Source organism: Mastigoproctus giganteus, chromosome 3 (assembly GCF_048544385.1).
Source record: "Mastigoproctus giganteus isolate SK-2022 chromosome 3, ASM4854438v1, whole genome shotgun sequence".
Lineage (NCBI taxonomy): Eukaryota > Metazoa > Arthropoda > Arachnida > Uropygi > Thelyphonidae > Mastigoproctus > Mastigoproctus giganteus.
The window spans coordinates 36,158,497-36,183,887 of record NC_143577.1 but is presented as its reverse complement, the minus strand read 5'-3'; the positions used below and the strand labels follow the sequence as shown (position 1 = coordinate 36,183,887).

The 25,391-nt window shown below is 33.8% G+C and overlaps 1 protein-coding gene across 2 annotated transcripts in view; it reads right to left on the bottom strand.

The window, feature by feature from the left end:
* The window catches only part of LOC150087875 (CCN family member 2-like), a 40,377-nt gene extending 27,392 nt beyond the window's left edge, over positions 1-12,985 (bottom strand). For both annotated transcript variants that reach the window (XM_090370485.1, XM_090370486.1), the window contains exon 1: positions 12,452-12,985. In XM_090370485.1, the coding sequence (XP_090226611.1) occupies positions 12,452-12,613 (162 nt within the window). In that variant the 5' untranslated portion in view covers positions 12,614-12,985. The remainder of the gene's footprint in view (positions 1-12,451) is intronic.
* Between the last annotated feature and the right edge of the window lie 12,406 nt (positions 12,986-25,391).

Here is a 25,391-nt window from a genome sequence, read left to right as displayed (position 1 = left end):
TTCATTTCTATTGGCCAATGGCATTCCATTTGATGGTGTGACGTAGTGATGACGTCAAGGACGACTTTATGTTTTTCGGACCGAAGTAGAACAGAATGGTAACGAAAATGCGAGACGGAAATGACGCAAATGACGTCACTTCCTAAATTACAGTAATGAGGATAACTCAGTCACTAACGTTGATTTGGTAGAGTAAGCGGTGGGCGTGAACATAAAACGTTACATCATTCATAACTTCGGTTCTGGCTGTTCCATTTTAAAAATTTAAACAGTTTAATTTTCGTAAACGATGTTTTCACATAAAATAAAACATCTTTCGTGCGTACAGGATACACAAGCGTAGATTGTGGATGTATGATTAGGACGAGACTACATCGTCACAATCATACTTCTTGCAGTAGTAACTGCAGGAAGTATGATTTTGGCGTCGTATTATTCTACAAATGGATTTCGCTAACTTCCTCCAAGCCAAGGATGTTTCACATAAAACATCTTTCGTGTGTACAAGGTACACACGCTTTAATTTTTTATATAGTTTTCAAGAATAAAATAAATTAATTAATCTAAAAAGACTTTTATTAATCTAAAACCCAATAGATATTTAATATTATTCAATAAATTTAAATTTAAAATTATCAAAAGTACTTCGTAATTTTTTTTAATCATGCCCATATTTTTTAAAGATACCGTTATATGAAATTAAAAATACTTAAATACTGTTACAAGTTCAACGTTTCAGAATCGACATTAAAACAATATTTCTTTCGAGATTTCGATTTTTATCTTTTTTTAAAATCTGTTTCTTTTTTATAGGATGTTTAGAAATAATTTAAGTATTTCTTTCTATCTTTTTAGGTGCGTCAGCATATATGTATAATGCGCCTATTATCTTCGCCATTTCACGTGTAATAACTGGACTCCCAATGGACGAATTCTCGTGAAATTTTACATTTGAGCCTTTTAAAGGACTTGTCGAGCCATTTCCAATTTCAATAAAATTAGATCAATAAAATTTGATGTAATAACTCGACTCTCAGCGGGTGGATTTTCCTGAAATTTTATATCTGGGTCTTTTAGAAAGATTTGTCGAGCTATTCCAAATTTCATTAAAATCGAACTATTAGGAAACAATTATTTCTTTGTCCGTTCGTTCGTCCGCATGTAATAACTCGACTACTAGTGGATGAATATTCATTAAATTTTATATTTATTATTTTTTTTGTTATAAATCATGAATTTTTACTATTTTTGCTAAAGCGCCTGAAATATAATGAACGGCGCACATTTCGTTACTTGTTTTTAATAAAAACATTTCTTTTAAAAACAAAACTTTACCTTGTTCCTCTGCCTTTGATTATTTATGTGTAGGATCCCAGCTTTTCCCCTCATTATTTCATTTAAGTCTATCCCCCTACGTGCACGCACAGACTGACTGCAAGAACGTCATTCCCTGACTTCTCCTCCCCCTCCGTCTTTTGTATGTGGTCCTGCGCTCTTCTTTTATGACCCGTTGAAAACGTGACAATGGGTCATGGGAGTTGTCAGTCACGCTTTAGAATTATCCCCGCTAAAAAGACACAATGATTCCGAATTTTCCCGATAATGAACGATTTTATTATCGGAAATCCCCACTGAAGATGTACATTGCGAAAAACTCTAATCGTAATATTGACCGATACTTTTTGAAGTACTGGTTCACAATGGGGGAGGCTACAAAAGAAATGGGGTTACAACGAATGGCTTCCAGGCAACTTTTTTTGACAACCGCGATAAGAAGACTAAATTTAAAGCGTATCTGAAGCACACTACTTTTATCGTACGAAGAGAAGTCATTCAACAGACAGAAACAATTTATCAGCACAACGTTTAAGAGAATATCTCGATGTCTTTTTCAAGTGGAGACAGTTGCAAATGCTTATAAATAAATCGGAAAAAGAATAAAAGAAAATTTTCTATTGGACAGAAGCTGTAAATATCTCCTGACAACAAGATCCTCCTGTTTTCTTCAATTTAATCCATCATGCTCGTTCAATTGCACACACGTCAGAGAATCCATTTAATTAATAGCCTTTAATAATATTTCACATTAAACATTTTAAAGTTTCCAAAAATTACATTAGTTTGGGGTAATTTCATTAGAAAGGAAATTGTAATCGCTTCCTCCCAGCAAAATTTGCACTCCTTTAATAGGTAGCCACAAATGTCTTGATATTGGACTGAATGTTTTAATGAAGTTGATGGTTTTAATTACCTCGTAGCGACCGAACTAATTTCAGAGGTCAAGAGTAGCAGCCTCTTCATAGAATATGTTACTTGATAGCTTAGTAAAGTCATTAGCACGTACAATTTGAAATAATTACGAAACTGCTCGTTTCAACATCAAAAAATCGCTCTTGGAACTTCAAATTTGTAAAGTGACACTTATTGTAACGACTTAGTAAATCTTCCACGGCTCATCAACCTCCCACAGAAATTCAATCCTAAATAAAATACATAAATTTAGGATATGGTTTTCTATAATTAACAATTATTTTTAATTATTATTAGAATTTCGTAAAAATATTGATAGTAATTAAATCAAAAGTATTCAGAATAAAATATAGAAAACATAATAGATACCTTTGAAATTTTAATAGAATTCTGTTTTTAATTGCTATAAACTATTTTTAAACATTTCGAAAAATAGTTTATTGATTATTAACACTAATAAACATTTATATACAGTAACCCTCGATTTTACTTACTTCGGATTTAAACTTATCCATAAACACTAATGTGTTTATGGATAAGTTTGCCATCATAATCGTTACATGCTGGCCTGTTTTTCTTTATTATCATTTGTAGTGTACCATAATGGCTGTAAGAAAACTTGTGAAAAGACAAATCTGTACGCATGAGTGTTGCACAGGAATTAAAGCTGTCAGAGAAATTAGACTCTAGTATGTCCCTTTCCAGAGGATCATACTATTCACCATCATAAGGGCATTTTGTACTGTAAGCGCACCTGCTCTTCAGGTGCTAGCTGGTATACTTTCTCTGGATTTAGAAGTAATAATAAGAAGATTTAATTACAGGCTTCAAAGACAAATACTAATAGACTTCGCGGGTATAAACCTACACTTGGAATGTGACTCAAACAGAGAGAGGGGGAAAAGAAAATTCTGGATACTCATCACCAACTATGGCAGACCAGATGGGATGAGACTACCAAAGTGGAAGTCACTAGGAGGTTCCTTCCTCAGATAACCTAGAAAACAGTGTGTGAAAACGAGCTCTCACTCACGTCGCGTTGTCGGACATGGGTGTTTGCGTTTATAAAAGTGTACGAATGTTCACATGCCTATGTGGGTGTGCGAATATATGAGAGTGCACTTGTATATTATCATTTGTGTGTTTGAGATATGAGTCCACTTAAACTGCAATAAAAAAGGTGTCTGCCTCTGTCCTATTCAGGGTACTGTACTGAGTGAAATAAATGTGAGAGCATGGCGAGTGTATGAGAACGTCAATTAAGTGATTAATATGTGTTAAATTATACCCAATTTTTGGGGACATACCTACTTAGGAAACCTCTGCCTTGATGACGTCATTGCCTTCCACCTTTAGAGGCACGCGTGGACGCTGCTGACACAGTCTAGATGCATTCCTGGGGAACCCAAGAGAAAACTTTCTTCGCAGAAATCAACGCATTGTAGCATCGGTGGCAAAGTGTATTAACCCCAAAGGTTAATAAACTTTTTAATATAGTCCCCCAAAGGGGACTATATTGAAAAGTAACATGTTGCAGACTTTCCAGATAAACCCTTCATACTCAGGCCACGAAGTTTCAAAAACGGCCCTCGTATAAAACTTTGAGGAGATGTTTCCCGCATAGCTAACCACATCACTTCGTTATAATTAAGAGAAAATCAACAAGCGGATCAAGGTCATCCACTAGCTTCTCTACATCGCTCTCGCACCACAACGCCAACCGTTCTCATTAGCAAATTTTTGGTAAGTTTTGATGAACATTGTAGTTCTAAGAACATGATGTTTATTTTCAACTATTGGTAGTACCGCGAATAATATGGGTTAAAGGTTAACTCGCTGTTTTAATTACTGATCATGTGGAAACATCTCACACTTTGTTTTGATTAATTGATAGTTCTAAGACCCATACTGCAAATACCATCTTTCCACTGCTCCTTCTGTTATAGTTTATAATCTAGCTTCCTTCTGTAAAAATTATTTTTAAATAAGCGATTTAGGACCGAGCTGAAATTATTAATAAAATCTAAATTTCAGAATTGAATAATCTAATCTATTTGGCTGTAGCATTTTGAACAATCCAGCTGCTTCCAAATTAAAACACAAGCCCAAAATGAAGAACTCTGAATTCCCCCGTGTATTAAATAAAATAAGCTCCCCTAAGCTTTCCATCAGTGTCCCTCTGTTTCCTTCTTAGACTGAAGATTAACTTAGAAAGAGACGGGCATCTCTGGATGCATAAAATTAATGAATGCTGCAAACCTGTCTAGCTAGGGTTAAGAGGGAAATTCTCCGACGTAGCTTTCATTATTAAATTGATCTTTACAAAGTGCAGTGAAATCAAGCGTGCTAATTACAACAAAATGAACGTTGTCAGCATTCATTATATAATCGCAGTGGCACTTGTAAACCTCTTGGCATTTCGTCCGGGCAGATCCCTTCCCTTTTGATTAAAGCGGATTTACCAATTCTTACTTAAATTAATCCCTATTTCCGTCTGAGATCTGATTAAATGGACCCCGTCCTCTTTCGAGTGAGTCGAAGCTTATTTATGTGTTTGTGATGTGATAAAACTCTTCATTAGTGATTTTACGATTTCTGAAATGGAAAATTTTATAGCGTTTGCTTACCATTTGCAGATGGATCAGTTTGCTCAGGATATCAGATTAAAACGGCAATATGTTTTTGGTACTTTAAATAATACTTTTATGATACCATTCCCACAGATGATTACCATCCAATGTCTCTCCCTCCTTCTCTTTATCCTATAATGAAGACTTTCCAGCTCTTTATCATCTCGATAATATACAACGTGATGCTGAGCTTGTTTACTATCAGTATCATGAACTTACATTAAGATTAGTGATTTTAAAAATGAATAACCTTAATGAAACTGCCGCGGTGAAAGAGCTCATAGCATGCTTCGAGTCTGAGTAACTTTTGATTATCAGTAAAACAGCGTGGAACTACTTCATGGTAGATTTTGTTTGTCCAAGTCTTCTGTAACAATTACACAAATTGTTTCTCTGTTAAGTCGTTTTTCAATCATTCGCCGATCAGACGGAGTCAGTGTGAAAACTTCTTCTTCTTCTTCTGGGGTTCGATGTGATGTTATGTTCCACAAAATTCAAGGTCATCCAGAAAGCTTACAAATTTTGACAACGAGAAATGTTTGCTCTTTGTTTCACCGCTTATCACGATGACAATGCTTTGAACAACACAACAGTTCTAACAGGACTTCCGATACACAATTGGCATAAATGACCTTGTAAAGGAAAACAGTCTTGTTTAGAAATTTTTAGGTTGTTGTTGGACTTTAAAAGCATCGGCGACTAAGGCCATGTTGCTCTGTGTATATTGTTTGTAAATTATGTGTGTTCTGAGGTCGATTTTCTGTTTGCTGGACGGAAAACCAGAGTTTCAGGGAGAAAAAACCAAGCTATCCTCGCCTGAGATCGACTAACTCAGCTACATTGTGAAAAAGGACCATAAAAATCTTTCACATTGTAGACAGGACTCGAACTCAGGTCTTTTCCACCCGGTGTGAGAAAGATGGCGTTTCTACCAACTGTGCTACCCACGAGGGCAGGTAAATAACGTTGTTTCCTCTGTTAGTGTCATATTATGGAGATGGTAGTTAGATAGAGAGACAATATATATACTGCGTATACGCTGAATGTTGCTAGTGCATATCTCTAACAAACAAGTGAATCTCGTTACCACAAGACTATTTTACCAACCAGCAAATGAATTTCATTATTTGGGTTATTTCCTTACACTTTGCAGTTTTACATTTCATAATAGCGAAACGAAAGCCTCCGTAACGTACTTGCTTTAATAACCATTACCACTCTTTATTTTCTAACTCTTAGGCCCTTATTCATAACTCCCACACTTCTCAACAATAATCTTTGTAAAGCTTGATGCGAATGAGTTAGTAGATTGTCAGTTTGATAACATTGCTTGAAGACTGCAGCTGTTTCCCGTTGTTGACTTGTCACTTCACAAAAGATGTGATAAATACCATCACAAGAGTTTGTGTTCCTGTTTTGAATTGTCACTTACATTTTGAAAAGAGAAAGCGTTATTATAAATATATAAAGATAAAAGACAGAAAGAGAGAGATGACGGGCCATTTCTGAGTATGTTTTCCTACAACTAATAATGGCGTTGCATATATTCTTTAAAACATTAGTTTTATCTTTCCTCAATTGCCCTATAATTATAAAAAATAACTTCCAACATAATAGCTAACTACATTGTGTAGTTGGAAGTTCCAACAGAGGGTACTCTTCTGGCTAATATGCTTATAATAATTGTCCTTCTATTTCATTTAGATTAGGTATGCTCAGTGCGACTATTCTTGAATATGCCACTTCGTCTGGGGCAAAGGGTGCACAGTTTTTCCTCAGAAACAACATAATAGCTAACTACATTGTGTAGTTGGAAGTTCCAACAGAGGGTACTCTTCTGGCTAATATGCTTATAATAATTGTCCTTCTATTTCATTTAGATTAGGTATGCTCAGTGCGACTATTCTTGAATATGCCACTTCGTCTGGGGCAAAGGGTGCACAGTTTTTCCTCAGAAACTTGAAGAGTATTTTGGCAGCTCAAAACAGACAAACCGACCATAGAATGCACACATGTCGTTACAAGTAATATTCTGAATTCTCATGTCCTTAGTTTCCCTTTTAAAAAAACAGTTGTGCAGAAAGTTATCCCATGCTATGGGAAACTTACGAAGAATCTGTTGCTTCCACAGCATATCTCGATGGTGGCTTAAACAATTTAAAGATTGATGCTTGTCTGTAACGAAGATCGGTGGTTCAGGTGTTGAAGACTTCAGTATACGATCAGAAAATCAACACTGATATTGCTTGCTAATTTCATGAGTATAGGCACCACGTTTTCATGATGGAACATCAAAATCTCCTTATAGTTAGATGCTCCACCATGACAACTCCTCACTTTGCTCTGGTTGTCACGATTATTGAAGTTCTTGGTTTCTAGCAAGTCAAATGCTTATCATATCCTCCTTATATTTCAGATGTGGCACTTTGTAACTTTTACTTTTTCCTTTATATTAAAAAATATAAGGGGAATTCATATCAACTCTTCAGAAGGATTTTTCACTATTTTTTTGAGGAATGCAACAGTGTTGGGAGGGGTACAATTCATCAGAGCGGGGCTATTTAATTACACGCTAGCTGTTAGAAATATAAGTGATGCTGTTATGCATTAATTGTGCTTTCCCATCTCAAACCATATAGATTTGTTTCTGTATTTTTAAAGAACAAAACATAAATACCACATATAGCTTGAATTTCTGGCATGGTAACGGCACGCCGGTAATGCAAGTAGAGTGAGTCAGTCCAAAATACGCGTACGGACTTTCCTATAATCAATTCAGAGATCATCTCCATGGAAACGAAATTTACAGAACCTTTTTCAATGATCTGATTTAAAGTTCTTTTTATGAGGCCAGCAGTTTGGACTCCAAATACTTAAGAACTGTTTTTAAACTGATAAATTGATCCTCTTTGCTATTTTGTACACTCTGTTCTACATCGTAGCATTTATTATCTTAGCCAGATATCGTGTGCTTACCCAACGTACATGAAAACTTTTTTTAGCTTCACCTGCATTCTGAACTATTGAAGCCCTTTCATATCAAAGATCATCGCAGTTCAGTATCGATTTGGTGTTATTCTCAACTAGCTTGTCCAGTATTCTTGGAAGAGTGCGTGAAAACTGCCCATCTAGATGGTGAATGCGACCTACTTTTTCTATTGAACCGAAGATTGTGAAAAGAAACTTTTAAATGTGGGTCTCCTTAGTGCACCAACTTAAATCTCTCTCTCTCTATTTATCTATCTATCTTTCGCCTTTCGTCTTCCATTTTGTTATTTTCTCTGGTTCCAGAGCCACAAGAAAGGCAAACAAAGTTGTAAACATCTGATAAAGTTTATGTTTATGCATTTTCCTAAATAGTCGAGTCTTTCGTCCTTATGCTAAGTAAAATGCATATTTTTACACGTATGTCTAATACCTGAGGGATGGACAATACTCCTCTTTGACTTTTATATCTCATTATGGCCTTTGAAAGACAATTTTATTTTTATATATGGATATTTTTCGAAAAATTAAAATTGCAAGTATTAGGGACTGGTTAAAGGGAAGAAAAGTTAATGAATGAAGCAGCCTAATTAAAAGTGTAATTCGAAAAATAAATTGTAACAAAAATAAAACGTTGGTGCGTATTTTATTATGTAGATTTTATTATATTTATATAAACGAATTTGTTTATTAAAAGTATTTTGAAAAGCCGTTATTGAGTAAATTGTTATTCCTGAACCACTATTTGATTTTTCAATAATTACAAGATTTATTCTATATAAAACGTTTTATAATTTTAAGCTATACTTAAATATTTAATAAATTTTGTCGAATTTTTTATTAGTTAAATAAAAGAAAATTTATTTGGGCACCTATTTTTATAAATATTGTACTTATTGAACTGCTTCTGTTAAAAGTATTCTACGATCGAATTTACTACAATTCATTTCAAAGATTTTTAAAAGAGTGAATAAAATCGCTCCATAAATGGATCAAAATAAAAAGTAATCACGATCTAACTGATTATTAATATTTAATATCTTAAATAATGGACTAAATGCTCATAAAGTTCCGATTTATGAGTAATTATTCCAAAATTTCCCATTAAATCAACTTAATTTTTTTTTCAAGTTGATTTTAAAAAAATTGAAGAATTTTTTTTCAAAATTCATGAAAAAAATTTGTAAGGTGGCCTTTATACGTTTCTTTTGTAATATTTCGAAATTGTATTTCTCTGAATATCGTTTATATTATAAATTTTTGAGTCCTTGTCAATGCCAAAATTATAGAAGTCATCATATATAAATCTAGAATACGAATAATGTCAAATGTAATATTCTATAGAGCACAGCAGATAATCTAAACGGATTATTAATACGAAATATTGGTATGAAACTACTGATTTATGAAAACACAATCCTGAGATATTTATAGATTCAAAAATAAGCAATTTTTAAATGAAATCAAAAATTGCTTAAACTGAATTTTATATAAAATATTTTTGTTAATTTTCTTTCTGAAAAGTTTTTGAAATGGAAAGGGTAAATTTTTTTATCGCTAGTGTATACACTAGAGGTGATTCATGCACTTTTAGAATGAAAGATCGAACAGCAAATGTTTCTACGTATATTTACTCTCCCTAGTTGGACGTACATCTACCAGAATGTATGTTAAACTCGTTGGCTATCCTGCCATGGTCTGTTACGACTCGCCAGAGACCAGCTACGAGAAGGCAATCACATTAGCTTTTATGGAGAAACCGCAAAACGAATCTGACCATTTCCCATTTGCTAAATGCCAGCATTATGGACTGACACCAGCACGCTGATTTCTTCCGTTCATCCCGCAATAGAGGCAATATTGGCGTGTACAAAACTGGGCCCCCGAGTGCAGAAATCACAAATACACGACTGGATGGGTTTACTTTCTGTATGCGTTATCAGATGTTAATGAAAGAGAAGAATTAACGATTTCAGGATTAAAATTAAATGAATCTAATGAAAACTAAGGATTATAGCATTAAATGTGGAATGAATTTCTACATTTTTCCTTTTGATTAATGCTACTTTAAGCCCCCCTCTTTATAAACAACCGCCTAATAGAGATGGAATAAATGTATTCAGTGTTTCATGAGAGAAAGAAAGTGTTCAATTTACAAGCCTTCTTACCGGACCTAATTAAACAACAGACCCAATTAGTATATTATAGCTAGCATACTATTACTGCCAAAATTTCGGGAAAAATCGGACAGATATCTGTTTCGTTTATTCGAAACTTCCTAGTACACTTTTAAGACTATTTCTCGTAGTCATTCTTAAGTAAAAGTTTTTTATTAAATATTTAAACATCTAATATATTTTGAGCAGTTTTAGTTTTGCTAATTTAAATAATTTGAATGAAATTTGGCTTTAAATTTCTGGTTCATGCAACAGTTCATAAATATCAACTCATCATTTATGAATTCTGCTTTTTCATTCTCTGTTATCTTTAGATCAAGGCGTAAATTTAAAACAATTTCCAGAGATAAGATACTGTTTTAATTAAATTAAAGAATATAATGAAGAGAGGCTAAATTTTTATATAAAGTTTAAAATAAGGTAATAAAATTATTATAGTTGAAATAATATTTAAAATATTAATCTAAATAATACTAAAACAATTTATGTATATAAATTGTTTTAGTATTACTGGGACATAAATTGTTTTAGTAAAAGAAATATCACGGTTTTAGGAAATTTTAAATGTAATAGTTTACCCAGAAGATTTTATTTTCTCTATCTGCAGAGATTCATTATAAATCTCATATTTAGTACACCAAATACGAATTTATAAAAGGAATTCGCATTTCTGTATCTCGCAAAACTACTTATTGCTAACGTCGCAACAAGCTGATTCTAAAAAAAATAGAAATAAAAATAAAGACGACAGCCAATGAAATATTTTCTTTTCTTCTGTCTATAAGTGGTCTTAAAGGTTCAGATTTTTGAGTTTACCAGCTATGCCATCCTGCCGAGCACTCTCCTGTGGGCTAAAAGGATGAATTCCACGAGGACAATAGATGGACAACTGGGTTGCGTTGGTAGGAAAATCTGGCTTGCAGTCTCCATTGATCTTACTCAAGGAAGTGATGTTATTTTCATTGTTATTTCGTCTATTTTTCTCCTTAGAAGCAAATGTAACTTATAAAAAGTTACTGATACATTCAAACATCCTTTGGTTAAGTTTATACTAAGCGATCGATGAAGTATTAAAAACTTTCGAAGTACTGAAAGCAGATTTTCTTGACTATGAAAAGCTATCAAAATTTATTGTCCAATATTTTCTTTAATCCATTAAATTAAGCGTACTTCCACATTATGTACAGTGTGCTTGGAATATTCAATAAGCAATTACTAAAACTGAATATTCCGAAAATTGCATAACAGAGATCATGAGCTTAAGCATTTCGATTATCTGATCGAAAAGCTTAAATTACGCATTGAATTAAAATCTATTCCTTCCAGTGCTAGCAAAATTTTATAGAATATAAATGCATAAAGGATAAAACAACAATAACAAAATAATTACACGTCCTGGACCAATAATTCTCTTTATAAATAATGTCCTGACATCTACGTGTTATACACTCTGAACTCACCAACATACAACCCAAAAAAAGAATACGTTTTGTTCTTATTATTTTATTTTTAAATTACTGAGTAATCATTAAATTAATTAAACATATAACCATTTATTTATCATGAAAATTCTGTACTTTAATCATAAGATTCATGAGTTTTCTTTTTTCATTTAATGACTGCATTAAATGAGAAAAACAAATATTATTAAATTGCCAATAAAAAATCATAATACATCTTCCATCACTTGTTGAATATCAAGAGAAAGTTAATTCAATTCTTTAAATATTAATTCCGCCAATATTTTTAAATTTTCAGTATTAAATTTTGTTTAATTTATAAATATAAATTTTATTTATTTTGAAAATTTATTAAACTTAGATAAAAATTTTGTTAGTTATACTAACATTTACACACCATTCCAGTTAAGAAATCATTAAATGATGGCTTCATTATAACGAAAAACGAATGATTTTGTTTCTGAGTATCATTATAATGAAAAAGCGCATGATTTTGTTTGAGTATCGTTATAATGAAAAAGCGCATGATTTTGTTTCTTAGTATTTAGATTTCACATTGATATCTGCTGTTAATAAAATATGATCAGCAGCTGTAAATACATAATAAACAGCTAAGAAATTTTCTATCTTGAAAAATAATAAAATGCAGAAAGCTGTCAATACTTTTTTGATTTCGGATCATGTTGCCATTGGCAACCATAACATTAAAAGGTCAGTTTCATTTCAACTTCGGGAGTTTACATCAAACATATAATGATGGAGGTTTATATTAAACATGTAAACCTCCATCCAGTTGAAATTTAACATACATTTACTACCAAAAAAGATAATTTCAAAAGATAGTTGTGTTAGCAGCAATTAAGAAGTTAATATATAAATAAATACATTAACAATAAACAATAATATCACTTCATTCTCTGTTAGTTGAATCCATAGAAAAAGTTCTTACCTGATTATAAGGTTTGGAATTGGGATGTTCGTGCAAAAATTCCTCACATGAAAAGCATGGAGCACGTTGCAGGGCTGCAGGAAGCTCCAAAGTCAATAGCAGTAGCAGAACAAACCGAATGCTGGAGTTTTTCTCAGCAAGATGTGAGATGTACCGCTCCATGCTAAGCCTAACTCATCATTAAATAAGAAATGGATATCAACAGCAAAAAAAATAGCAATAATATTTACCCTGCTTCTAATCTGGCTAAGAGCCAAAAGATACCAAGGAACTAAAAAAGAAAAAAAAGAAGAAATTAAATGTTAAAAACATAAACGGTAATGCTGGTGCTTCTCCACGCTCTTCGATGGAATACTACGTAACCATTCACCGTCAGAGCAGCCGATACACGCGCGCCAAGCAAGACCCACGCTTTTGGGGAAGAATAATCGATGTGTGTGAGTGTGTGTATGAGAGTGTGGGGGTGCGTATGTGTGAGATCGCTCGGAGTTCGAGATGACGGTTCAGTCACGGAAAATGTGGCTTTGTTCTCTCTCCGACTCGTCACAACTGTAGGCATCATGTGATCACCCCACTTGCCACTTGTAATCTCCAGTTCCAGGTGTGCGTTGTTAGACAGTGCCACCTGGTGATGAAGTGAGCCGTGATTTGATTATTTTTCTATCGGGTACGTATTCTAGCTGTTGATTAATATTTGTAGATAAATCCATGCGTGTATTGAAGTGATGTGCCCAGGGAATTGAAAATAGGGTGGCATTTAGGAAGCTGGTTTTTTTCGATACCCATCTATGGGCTCTTTTTGATGCCATCAAATACGTTTCTTCAAGACCCCTTTTCTTTTATTTCACAGAAATAAAAATAAACACCCTGGTAGATTAATTATTATTATTAGCACACTTTAGGGATTACAAGTTGGATTTGTTTGGTGGAGTGTTTAAAATAAGAATCGCATTAGGCCGTGAGGAGCCAGTGCTATAAAACATTATTCCAAGGTTTGGTCAAAGCCGTGTTTCTTACGTAGCCTTTAGAAAACTAAGTTTGCTACTTAGTGCACTGATATCAGATTGTGGAAGCACCTTCGTCACGAACTGCCTTGGTATTGCACACTAAATAAAGCGCAGTGCTCCAGTGGAGAAGTGGCAGACGAGTTGAATATGTACTTTGCTACTATCTTTACAGTTGAAAGACCGGTGATAAGAAATCAGAGTACTGGAAATGAAGTGATATCAAAGTTAAGAGTCCAGAAGTGGATGGTATAGTATTAGTATTAATAGTGGCAAATCATACAAGAAAGCAAACTTACACAAATCTATTCTTTAACCATCCTTCCTCAGTTTGAATTTTTAACCATCACTCTCAGCAATGGGAAGAGTTCCATCAGTATTGAGTTGGCCCAAGTCATTCAAAGCCTTAAACATCTCAATCAGATCACCTCGCAGGTGCCGAATTGAGTGACAAGGATCTTATCATGTACTTCCTACTACCATGTCTGGACAGAATTGCAGATACTTACAAATTTAACCTTACCCTGTGACTTCTCAACATTGCTCTGTACTTGTTAAGTAAGTCCTCAGATACTCTTAATGTTATTAGTGCCAATGTGTCGACATTATCACCTTTTTTGCCTTTAAAAGGTGATATCTTCTCTACAACGTCATTAACCTTTGGCCCTGGCAGACGTATAGCCTGATCCTATTCTACTTATCCTTTTTGCACAATATATTTCCCGTTTCCCTGACAATAGCTTGTGGGGCCAGAGCATTCTGCTTTGAGGATTGCAGCTGTGTTGTCTGATGCGCAAGTGCAAGGTCAGACACACACACACACACACACACACACACACACACACACACACACACACACACACACACACACACACACACACACACACACACACACACACACACACAATGACTCTTGACTATCCCTTTCCAGATAGTTCCGCAAACATCAAACAAATAGTACATTTCGTGAGGCCATGATCCGCAGATAATTTTCTCCTAAGTTCTACCACAACCCAAAACCCTACCGCTACTTTGCGCCCTTTGCTTTGCTGCTGTGGTCTGTGGCATGTTTTCCGTTCAAATTCAATTTTATTTAAAATACTACACTAAAGTAATATACTTAAATGCAATAATAACAGTATGCACCGGTTAAGCAGCAATAATACGTATTACCCCTATCAAGTTTACGTTATTAAATATATATCGAGTTAAGTTATATATATTATGTTATCGAGTTAACGCTATATCCTTTCGCTTGTAAAGATATAAATTAATTATAGCAGCTAATAAAATTATCTATTAACGCCAAACTACGTGATTCGAGCTTTCGAGATACCTATTTACCATAATTAAGATACTAGAATTTCCCTACCACGCACTGCAGTACAAAGTTACCAGATAGGATATTCTCGGCAAATCGCTGATACAAAGGTTCTGCATCTATTAATTAGTAACTTACAAAATCTCTAGCTAAATTTAAAAATAAATGAATGAATGTGACTAGGACTATAAAGCTATTTATAGAATGTGATTTAATATGCTAATTAGGTCAAAATGGCAAAATATTTCGTAAATGTATCCATTCCCAGGAACTCAAAATTCTTCCACAAGTACAAGGATACTCTCTAACTAGATGTATAGTCTCGAACGAAATGTATTCATTCTGCCAAGCTAAAAAAATGCTGCATTTGAGTGTATCATCCTGTTGGGATGTTAATGAGATCATCATTAAACTGGAGGACGCTAACGTCTATTCAGTCCCCAAAAGGGATGCGAAAGATGTGATGGGCAACTGCAGATCAGTAAGTGTGACGTCAGTGGTAGGAAAGACCATAGAATCTGCGGTTGAGGGTGCAATGCAGAATCAATAGAACACAGCACGGGTTGATGAAGAGGAGGTCTTGACAATCTAGTTAATTACTTTTGACATTATTTACCTTGACTCCAGCAAAGCTTTTGGTATGTTTCCCCATGAAAAGCTATTATATAAAGTGGATAAAATTGGGATTAATAGCGCCTTCCTTGGATCAAAGGCTGGTCAAAATATAGGAGACAGAGAGTAGCTATGAAACAACATTCCTTAGGGTGGATTAATTTAGCAATTGGAGTCCCTCAGGGATCAATATTAAGACCACTTGTGTTTCTTATCTTCTTTGATGACATTGATGAGGAAATGCAGGGAAGTTGTCAAATTCTGTTGATGATTTAAAAGTAGGAAGAATGTTTAATGACCTGAACCAGATGATTTTGCTTCAGAATGACTTAGATTGGTGGCATAAGTGCTCTGGAAATTTTCTGCGCCCATAATTTTCTTCCAGATTATCCACCCTCAATCAATTCGTGCTCCTGGAAAAGCATAGGATTCAAGTGACAAGTATGTTAAAAATATTAATAAATAATCTTATCTGGATTAAAGGCGTTGCAATATGGACAGAGTTATGTTGAAATATTGCAGACTTTCCAACCTGCCTCTTAGAAGGATCGGCACGAATCCTTTTATAAAAGATATATTACTTTCTTTTCATGAATTTCTCATTCCTCCTTTTTAAGTCACCAAAATTTCTCTTATTTCTAAAACCTTTTACTTCAATGGTATTGTTAATTTCTGACCTCTGTGTGATACACCAAATTGTTGCGCATACACCAAATTGGTTTATCCACCAATTGCATTTCACCAATTTGCTATACACAACATTGTCACATACGAGTATAGCAAAATGTCATTGACAAAATTGTCCCGTGCATCGAACTGTCATGCACTATTTGTTATGCACAGAATTGTTATCAACGGAACTGTCATACAAGGAATTGGCTTGCACCAAATTGACATGGACCCACATAGCACATTCGCAAGTATCGAAGAGGCTGTCAATATCCTATATAAGACGATGGTGAAACCGAATTTAGAATATGGTGTTTAGGCCTATTATGGGGCCTAATAAATGTTTGGATTTCATAAAGTTTACTTTTAGGCAGCATGTTTGGAGATCACTGGAATGAACTGTCTGCCACGGTGGTCCGTGCGATGTCTTTCTGTTTCCACGTCTGAAGAAAGCTCTGAAAGGCAAGCGTTTTCTGTCAGACACAACGATGCATGCAGAACCACAACCGAAGCACTTCGCAGTTTTTGGAAATAGGCTTTCAAGAAGTACTTAATGCGTAGGTACGAGCCTTTGTGGGTAGCACAGTTGGTTGGATCGCCGTCCTCCCCACACCTGATGGAAAAGACTTGAATTCGAATCCTGTCGATGAGAGGAAGAATTTTAATGGGCTTTTTTCAAAACGTGGCTGAGTTAGTCGGTCTCAGGCGAGGGTAGTATGGTTTTTTCTCCCAGAAACTCTGGTTTTTCGTCCAGCAAACCGAAAATCGACCTTAGAACACACGAAATTTACAGACAATATACACGGAGCAACATGGCCTTAGTCGCCGATGTTCCTAAAACCCAACAACACTACCAACAACTTTATCAAGGGAGAGTATTTCGAAAGGAGAAATCCACAGAAGATTCAGATGATGACAATTGAGATAAGATCTTGCAGTAGTCCGCGAATTAAATGATCGTCCCTCCTAATAGAATTTTCCTGTTTACCAGACGAAAAATCCGAATTTCTGGGATAAAAAACCATACAACCTCTACCTGATACCGACTAACTCAGCCACTTTGTGAAAAAAAGCCTATAAAAAGTCCTCGCATTATTAATAATATTATAAATTGTAAACAATGAACAGTACTTAATGCATTGAATAAGAACAATTTAATTTTTTTATTCCAGTTTAAAAGAAATTTGCCTTTACAAAGGCAATAGGGAGACCACAATGAATCATAAGGTTACGTCATTACAATCACATCTTGAAGACTCATTGATTAAGTGAAGACCTGTTCAATTTTTAAACAGTTCTTTACTTCTTGGCTGGACGAATTGTTGAATGAGGTAAGTGCCATATCCCTAGAAGCAGACTAAAGCCAACTTCTCTTGTTGAATTCTTTTCTCTTCTCCTTTTGCTGCAGAGATGAGATCTGTGCAGGTTATCAAATATGGATCTGTCTGGAATAGAGTATGATTGATGATTGCCAATTATATTAGATCGAGTAGCTTTAATATACATCGGTATAGATATAAATGTAGACATAGAGATTATATGAGAAAAATGGACATGACACATTTCGGGTTTCATTAGTTTTAAGGAAGTGAACACAGAATGAGTTCTTTTTCTTATTTTTGAGGAAACCCCGTTAGTCCGCTACAACGCAGAAGTGAAATAAAAGGAAAAACAAAAAGCTATAGTTTTTAGTTTTTTCTCCTTCATTCTTTTTAGCATCAAAATTAAAAGAGTATTCTCTTTTTCCACGATTTTTCACCGATATTCATGAAATTGAAGCAAAAACTCAATAACCTATATTTCTTTAATTACTACGGGCGTTGGTCATAGACCAAGTGAAGGCAGTGCGCAAAAAGCAGAGCGAAATATTTGTAACAGTGTGGAGACCCAGAAATGATTGAATTTTTCCATTTTCTTGCCCATTACTGCAGTGTAGATTGAATGAAATAGAGTGCAGTAAAAAAAACAGTTCAAACATTAATGGCTGGATATAATAGAAATCTTCTGGTATGGCTGGGATTAAGAGAATAGCCATCGCATCAAAAAGAAAAAAAAATTGGATTCTGTAGCGTGTTCGGTATAGCCTCTCGTCACGCTCCAATTTAAGAGGAAATTCATCTTCAGACTACTTTAGAATGACATCCTTATGAGACATTTATGACCTCACATTGAAAGCCGAATTAGTAAGCGTATCACATATTGAAACATGTCAGGGAATCAGCGACTATGGTAAAAAAAGTTGGTCAAAATTATAAAGAAAGGGTGTCATACAGAAAATTCTTTATACATTAAGCTATAGAGCCATGTAAGTGTTGTGATTATCATCTATCGTGGTCCAGTTAAGCCACAAACATCCAACAAGTGCATGGATATTCGATATGTCCGTCCGCAGGTAATAACTCGACTTCCTGAGGATATATTTTCATGAAATTTTATATTTTGGCCTTTTGGAGGAAGATTTGTTGAGCCTTTCGAAATTTCATTAAAATAAGGCTAATAAAAATAGCAATAATTATAATAATTATTATTACTATTATTTATTTTTTTCATACGTATCACATAGGCTATACATATACCGCATATTACAGCTTAAGTACTAGATATTTGTTGGCTTTTGCTGATTAGATGATTAAATGAACAATATAGTGGATGCGCCGAAACGAAATTTTCTCGGTTCGCGCATGAGTCGTTGCTTAGTAACAGTGAACTATTTAAAATAAGTATTGAAAGAATATTAATTCAGGAATCTCACACCAGGTGTTTCATGCCCCTTGAAAGACGTGGTTTATAAACCTACTATAGCAAGTGGCTGAGCATTACCAAATGGTATAATAGTTTAAAAATAGATGAGCAGAATTTGATATCACTGAAAAACACGGGGATTTGAACTGAGGATTCTGAGGCTATTTGAGGAAGGTCATTGATACAGACATTACAAGAAGAGGTGCTAGGGAAGACCCTCGGAGGAACCCTACTTGTCAGGGAGAAAGATTTTGAATGAACATTGTTGACAATAAGAGTATTTCGTCTCTGAAGAAGATAGATTTGGATCCAGAGAAGAAGAGGAGCCTGAATTCTGTAAATGTTCGATAGTATCAAAATTCTTTGCAATGCTATTCTGGAGGAAATCTTTCTTCAGTTCTTTATCGAGTCTTCAGATCATTTTTTAAAGACAGATATACTTTTTTTAAGTGAACAGAATAGAATTCAGCCTATTGGAGGCAAGCTTAAATCTTCATCATACAGATGGATACAGTAAAGGATGTCATCTTTGACTTCATCCTGAACTGTTTTGTAAGAATTGGATCATGCAAGAGAAGAGAATAATTTGAGTTATTAACTTGAGAGGCAGCAAAGAATTCAGAGAAGACATGAATAATTAGCCGAGGTCCTCAAACTGATATGTTTTTGTCCAGTCTAAGATAATGGATCTGCTAGCAGGAGTTATAATGGATTTTATGAGGTTACAAGAAACGTTGATATCATTATTGGTGATTAAGCTATTTTGAATTTTTAGCCTTTGCTGAAACTATATTTAGGTTTACTAATAGATGATGAGCTGGAATGTTTGAAAAAAGAGGAATGTGACCAGACTGAAGAGTGGAGCATATTGCCTTCAAGATACTCTTTTCCACAGAGACATCGGAAAAAATAAACAAGAGAGGATTGTGGTCTTCTGATCACATTGTTGCTTAAGTTAAAAGATACTAGTACAATTAAAATCAGTTTGGTTGTGTTGAATCTGGATGCACTCCATGAGCATTGGATTGGCATTGGTTGGGTGAGGTAAATAGAGGAGGAAAATATACGAGAAAGATGCGGGTCTTCAGGCTGCCAGTTTGAAAAAATGCTAATAAAAATCCATTAAATGGTACAGATTATAATACATATAATTATCTTAGAATGAATTAGGGCAACCCCATAACCACGCGATCCTTCATTCCCCCTGTAAATATTGCAATTGGATTTTTTATCTTTTTCACACCGGAATCATTAATGCCTGAGTTTGAAAGCGAGAAATTTTCTATTGATAATTGGTTGCTCTTTGTTTTCAGCCTTTCTAAAAAAGGAACATGTTAGGACTATCTTTAAACAGTTGAACAAAGACTGTGGAGGACACGAGAGGGGACTCAATACAGTGCGATGATTGACTGAATGATAAGTAGTGATAAAGGAGGAGTTAAATAGGAAACGGGTTTTCCGTGAACAAACATCACTAGATATTTTATGCTCAAAAGCAAAATGTTTTGATGCTGTCGAAGGTATTTGTAGAACTCAGTCTAGAAAGGCAGATTTTGGTCCAAATGGGAATAACAGTGATGAACAACAGCAAATACAAAGGTTTTGAAGAGGCCCATATCTGAAAACCAAGTCATTTTAGGCTGTGCAGTAGGATGTGGTGCATTGCACATGCTTTTATGTCCATTCCTAACACGTGGATGGCGGGTATGGTTAATATTTCCAAATCAAAAGAATGTTCGGGTATTTTTGGCAAGATAGTGTAAATTGATAAGAGTGTCTATAAGACACTTGTTTCGTGTTAATGATCCAGTTTCCCAAGAACAGGAAATTAGCTCGGGGCATTTGATTTTTCTAATTGAAGACGAATTCATCTTGATTTTTTGGACGATAATGAAAAACAGGAATATTTACCAGAAGTGTAGAAAGAAACTCGTTGCGATTTCTAAAATCTTTTTTTTTTTTTTGGTTTACCTTCTTTTCAGAACACGAAAGAAACAAAAATCATTCTTTGAAACTTGTGGTAAAGATGGGGTATTGATGAAGACTCCTCCTTATATCCTGGATCTAATATAAAACAATTTCTGACGAAAAAAAACGAACAAACAAGAACCTATTCCCTTTTCTGATAAAGACTGGTTTTTCATCAGACCAGAAACTAGATTAATTTCCCCAAAGATTGGGAAAAAAAAAACTGTGACTTCATCACGACAGTCTCCATTGAGACTTTCTTGTACTTAATATTTTTCCTTCATACAGAAACTGGCTTAGATGCAAAAACCCACCTTTTCATTTGACCACGTTTTGTTTTTCATTTCGGAGACGCAAAATAAAATCAACTTAATTTAATGAAAATATTTAGTGTATGTTTTTTTCGAAACAATTTTGGTTAGCTGATTAACAATTACCAGTTTATTAATAATTATAATTTAGTATATTTTAATAATAATAATTAAAATATGTAGAAACAAAGCACATTTGTTTTGTTTCTACATGAAACAAATATGAAACAAAATACATTTCGATTTATGCTGTTTCCATCACAAAGAAGAATTTGAGTTCGATTCTATTTTTCATAATTAAAAATCTCTGCTGGAAATATGGAAAAAATAAAACCCCTTGCCCTATTAATTAAATTTATAAATTAAAACTATTAACTAGTACGATATTCGCTAAATCAATTGAGATTTATTTACGATTAATCTATCACGGCTAGATTAAAATTTTTTCAATCAATTTAAACTCGATCACACTATTCAAATTTGCGTCACTGATTTGAAGATGAAAATATTATTTTTGGGCTTAAACATTTATAAATTTCATTAGACATTTACAAATTCTTTTGATCCTTTTCAATGACTTATGTTGAAAAATCTATTAAAATATATTTTTGCATGAAAAATATCTGCCATTATAATCTAAAACTTTGTAATATCCACATAAACAGATCTTTTTCTTCACCTGAATGAATCTGTGATCGTATTTTCCAGAATGATTGCAGAGCCATTATAATTCTTTGAGCTTAGATTGGAGGAAAGAGACTGAAAAAATCAATTTTCTAATTCTGTTTAGGACGAATTAGATAAAGAGAAAAAAATGTATATAGCAATGTTTCATATTCTTTGCTGATTGTTTTACGGATGCATGCATTAAAAGATCTGCTTGGTAGTAGGATTCCGATATTAGATTGGGTATTAAGGCAAAACAAATAGATAAGAAAGAACTGATAGGTAAAAATATAATAGAAAAAGTTTTATCTCAATGAATGAAGCTATTCTTTTCAAGAAAATAGGATCGGCCAAGACGATATTTTCTTAGAACTACAAGCCACAAGCTATGTATATCATCGAGCCTGCACTGAGCCATAAATATGCAATTTGAATCACGTCTTAAAACATTTAGTAGGTCATTTGACAGACAACAGGTAGTGTTGTTTAGCTATCCTTCTATAACCATATTATTTTCACTAGATTATGGTGCTTTATATTTTGAATGTTGAGGTATTTTTTTTCAGATAGTAAAATCTTCGATTAAGATGTCTTTATTTTAAATAAAATTCAATTTAATTTACTATCTTTTTAGTCATTTTAAATTTCTGCAATTTTAATATACACTTAGTATTTATGACGCCTATTATGATGCTTAAATGTTTGCTCACGGTTCATTTTTCTTAATTTTTAAAGTTTTTATTAAAATAGCATTAACTTGTTTACCAATTTTTATTAAAATATTTTCTATTACTTATAAAAATAAAACTGAAATAATTTTTAAGAAATTATTAGAATATTATAGAATATTCCAAAAAGGTATAGAAGACTCCTGAATATAATGGAACGTTGTAGATAATTCTAGAATATCCTACAAAGTGCGAGTATTGTTTCAATATTAGAGAAGATTGTGGATGATTCTAGAGTGTTTTGCGATAATATAAATTGAGGAGTAAGAGCTGAACTTATAAACATGGCAAAAAATAAGGGAACGAGTGTTAAAACAAAAGAAGTGCTATTATAAATCTGTATAAAGAAAGTTATTCCATGAGAAGTATTGGAAAAAATCGAGGATTAACAATACTGGCAGTATTAAAGAACAAACCACTATCAGGATGTCTTCTCATAACAATGTAAGCACAAGAAAAATAACAGGAGAAGGTATTCCAAATTATGGTGTGCCCAGCTCAATCGCCTGACATAGGGTTTTTATGGGAATAATGTAGATCCCACATATTCTATAATGTTAATATTAATCATTTCAATATTTTTGGTGTAAATTTTTCAGTGCTTAATAAAAAATCTTAAAATACTTTGCAGTGTGTTGTTTTTTTATATTACATTGTCATAATTCATTTAAAAATATATATAATACCTTAAACTGTTGCCATAAGCTGTGATTGCAAACTTTTAGACGGGAGTGTACCTAAGTATTAAAGGGAGTTCAGCTGGTAAAAAGCATTCTGGACCGTGTTCCAGACACTATACAGTCACTATGAATTATCTTCTACTGACTATGTACTACATATCAACTAGTAAAGTCAAGATAAATAAAAAGCTTCATTTTAAAGATAATTATCAAAGTATGTTACGTTTAGCTCTCCTTTACTCTGTTCGCAATGTTATAAATTAATTAATTTTAATATTAATATGAGGGCTGTTTAATAAGTAAGGTAACAGAAAAAATTTAGGAATGAACCTTTCCTTATCCAATGGTGAAATGTTGCCTGATTAAATTAAGATGTGTATATCTGATAGAAATTTGCATAATTAGCTAAAACTTAAATTATATACAAATTTATCTTCCAGTTGTTGAAGGGATTTGAACTCAAAACTTTACAAAAACTTTACAGGATCAAAACTTTCGGAGCCTGACTGGTTTGTTGAAATTGTTGTTGGAGTGAGTTTCAGTCTGTTTTTGGTGCAGTCACTTCACAAAATGTGTCCCTTGCACATGACAATGGTTACAGCATTGCAGATGACAGGCGCATGCTCATCTTCCACACAGTCTTAAGCCTGCTCCTTCTGATTTTCATCTTTTTGGGCTTTCAGCTTTAGAAAAGGCAGACAAATAATGACTATACATAAACCTATATCATAAAGACATATGTCTTTCATAAAACTCTTGTTAAACCTTACTTTTCAAACAGCCCTCGTATATACATAATTCCTTTCCATCCTGAAAATATCTGTAATTGCGTGTCAGAGGCACTGAATTCTCGTTTCTACCTCTCTCGTGCCAACTGATATTAAGCCGTAGCGGTACGATGAGGTGACTTCGAGTATTGTGAATCGCTGGCGTAGATTAAAACCACCCCCACTAGTGCTAATCGTGTCCGCTCACTGCTCAAACTCCGTGGGGAAATCACTGCTACAGCAGTTAAGAAGAATGCTGCATTTCTCCTTAATACGTTTGATCGAATTTCACCACACTCTATTGAGTAAGAGGGAAAAGTGGAAGGAACTAAGAGCAAAAGGCATCTTGAATGAAATTAGAATTTGATCCAAGACAATTGTGAATAGGAGAAAATGAAAGAAAAAAAGAGAAAATTTCATTATGATGATTGAATATATCTTAATATGCGAACAATATATTTTATTGGTCTCACTCGAGACGTTTGAAATTAATATGATATGAGAAAAAGGGTCCAAGTCTAAGAAAACATTTAAAAAGATGATAAAACATTTATTAATATTTTATATGATTTTTCCCAATTATTACAATAATATTTTTAAATTTCACAAAACACACTAGTCGCCAATTTCAAACACTTCTCACTAGATGGCAGCAGCATTGGCGCTCAACTCTTCATATGCCTGTTACAAGCTGCATTTTTTAAGTTAATATAATACAGTTTTATCTACAAATTATGAAGCTCTTTATATTTAATAAATAAGAAGTTCAACAACTAAAGGAAATACCAATCTTTTCATAAATGAGAGATTTGAATTATGTTAGTTTTTATTCTTCTAGAATTAGCTGAACATTAATCAAGTAGTAGAAATAGTTTGGTTGATTTCTCCCTAATTTAAATGAACATAATCTTGCTGCTTCTATGTGAATTATAAAATGACGTTATCTAAAAAAACTATTATAACAAGCTACTGACGAATTTAATATCAGAAAAGCAAGCAGTTCCCTGCTTCTTAAAAAGCTGTCATCTGCATCCAATTTAATTCTTAATATTTAATTTTGTCCCCTTCTTGTCGTCGTTTGAGAAATGGGAAAATCTCAGACTTCCGGTCTTCATGCGCTGTGCATTAAGGTTTATGCATATTTAATATGTCAGAATGTCACAGCTGTCAGAACAAATAACTGACTACAAATAAACGAAATCACTTCCTTGACAGTTCTCGTATTGGTAGCGAAACACGTATTGTAAACAGGGTTAAGAGTTCTATTACTGCTGACTGGATAATATCGTACCACGTGATACAGTACGCTTTTTCTTTTTGCCTATTCACAGTTCGTTTCTAGCAACAGTTTGCCTAAGGCAACAGTTTAAAATGGTGATAATAGGTTTAAGTGATTCTATTTCTGCATTCTTCGAAAGGCTTTTTACTTAAGAACTAAGGCACCAAAGACCATGAGGTATCAGTACGTGATG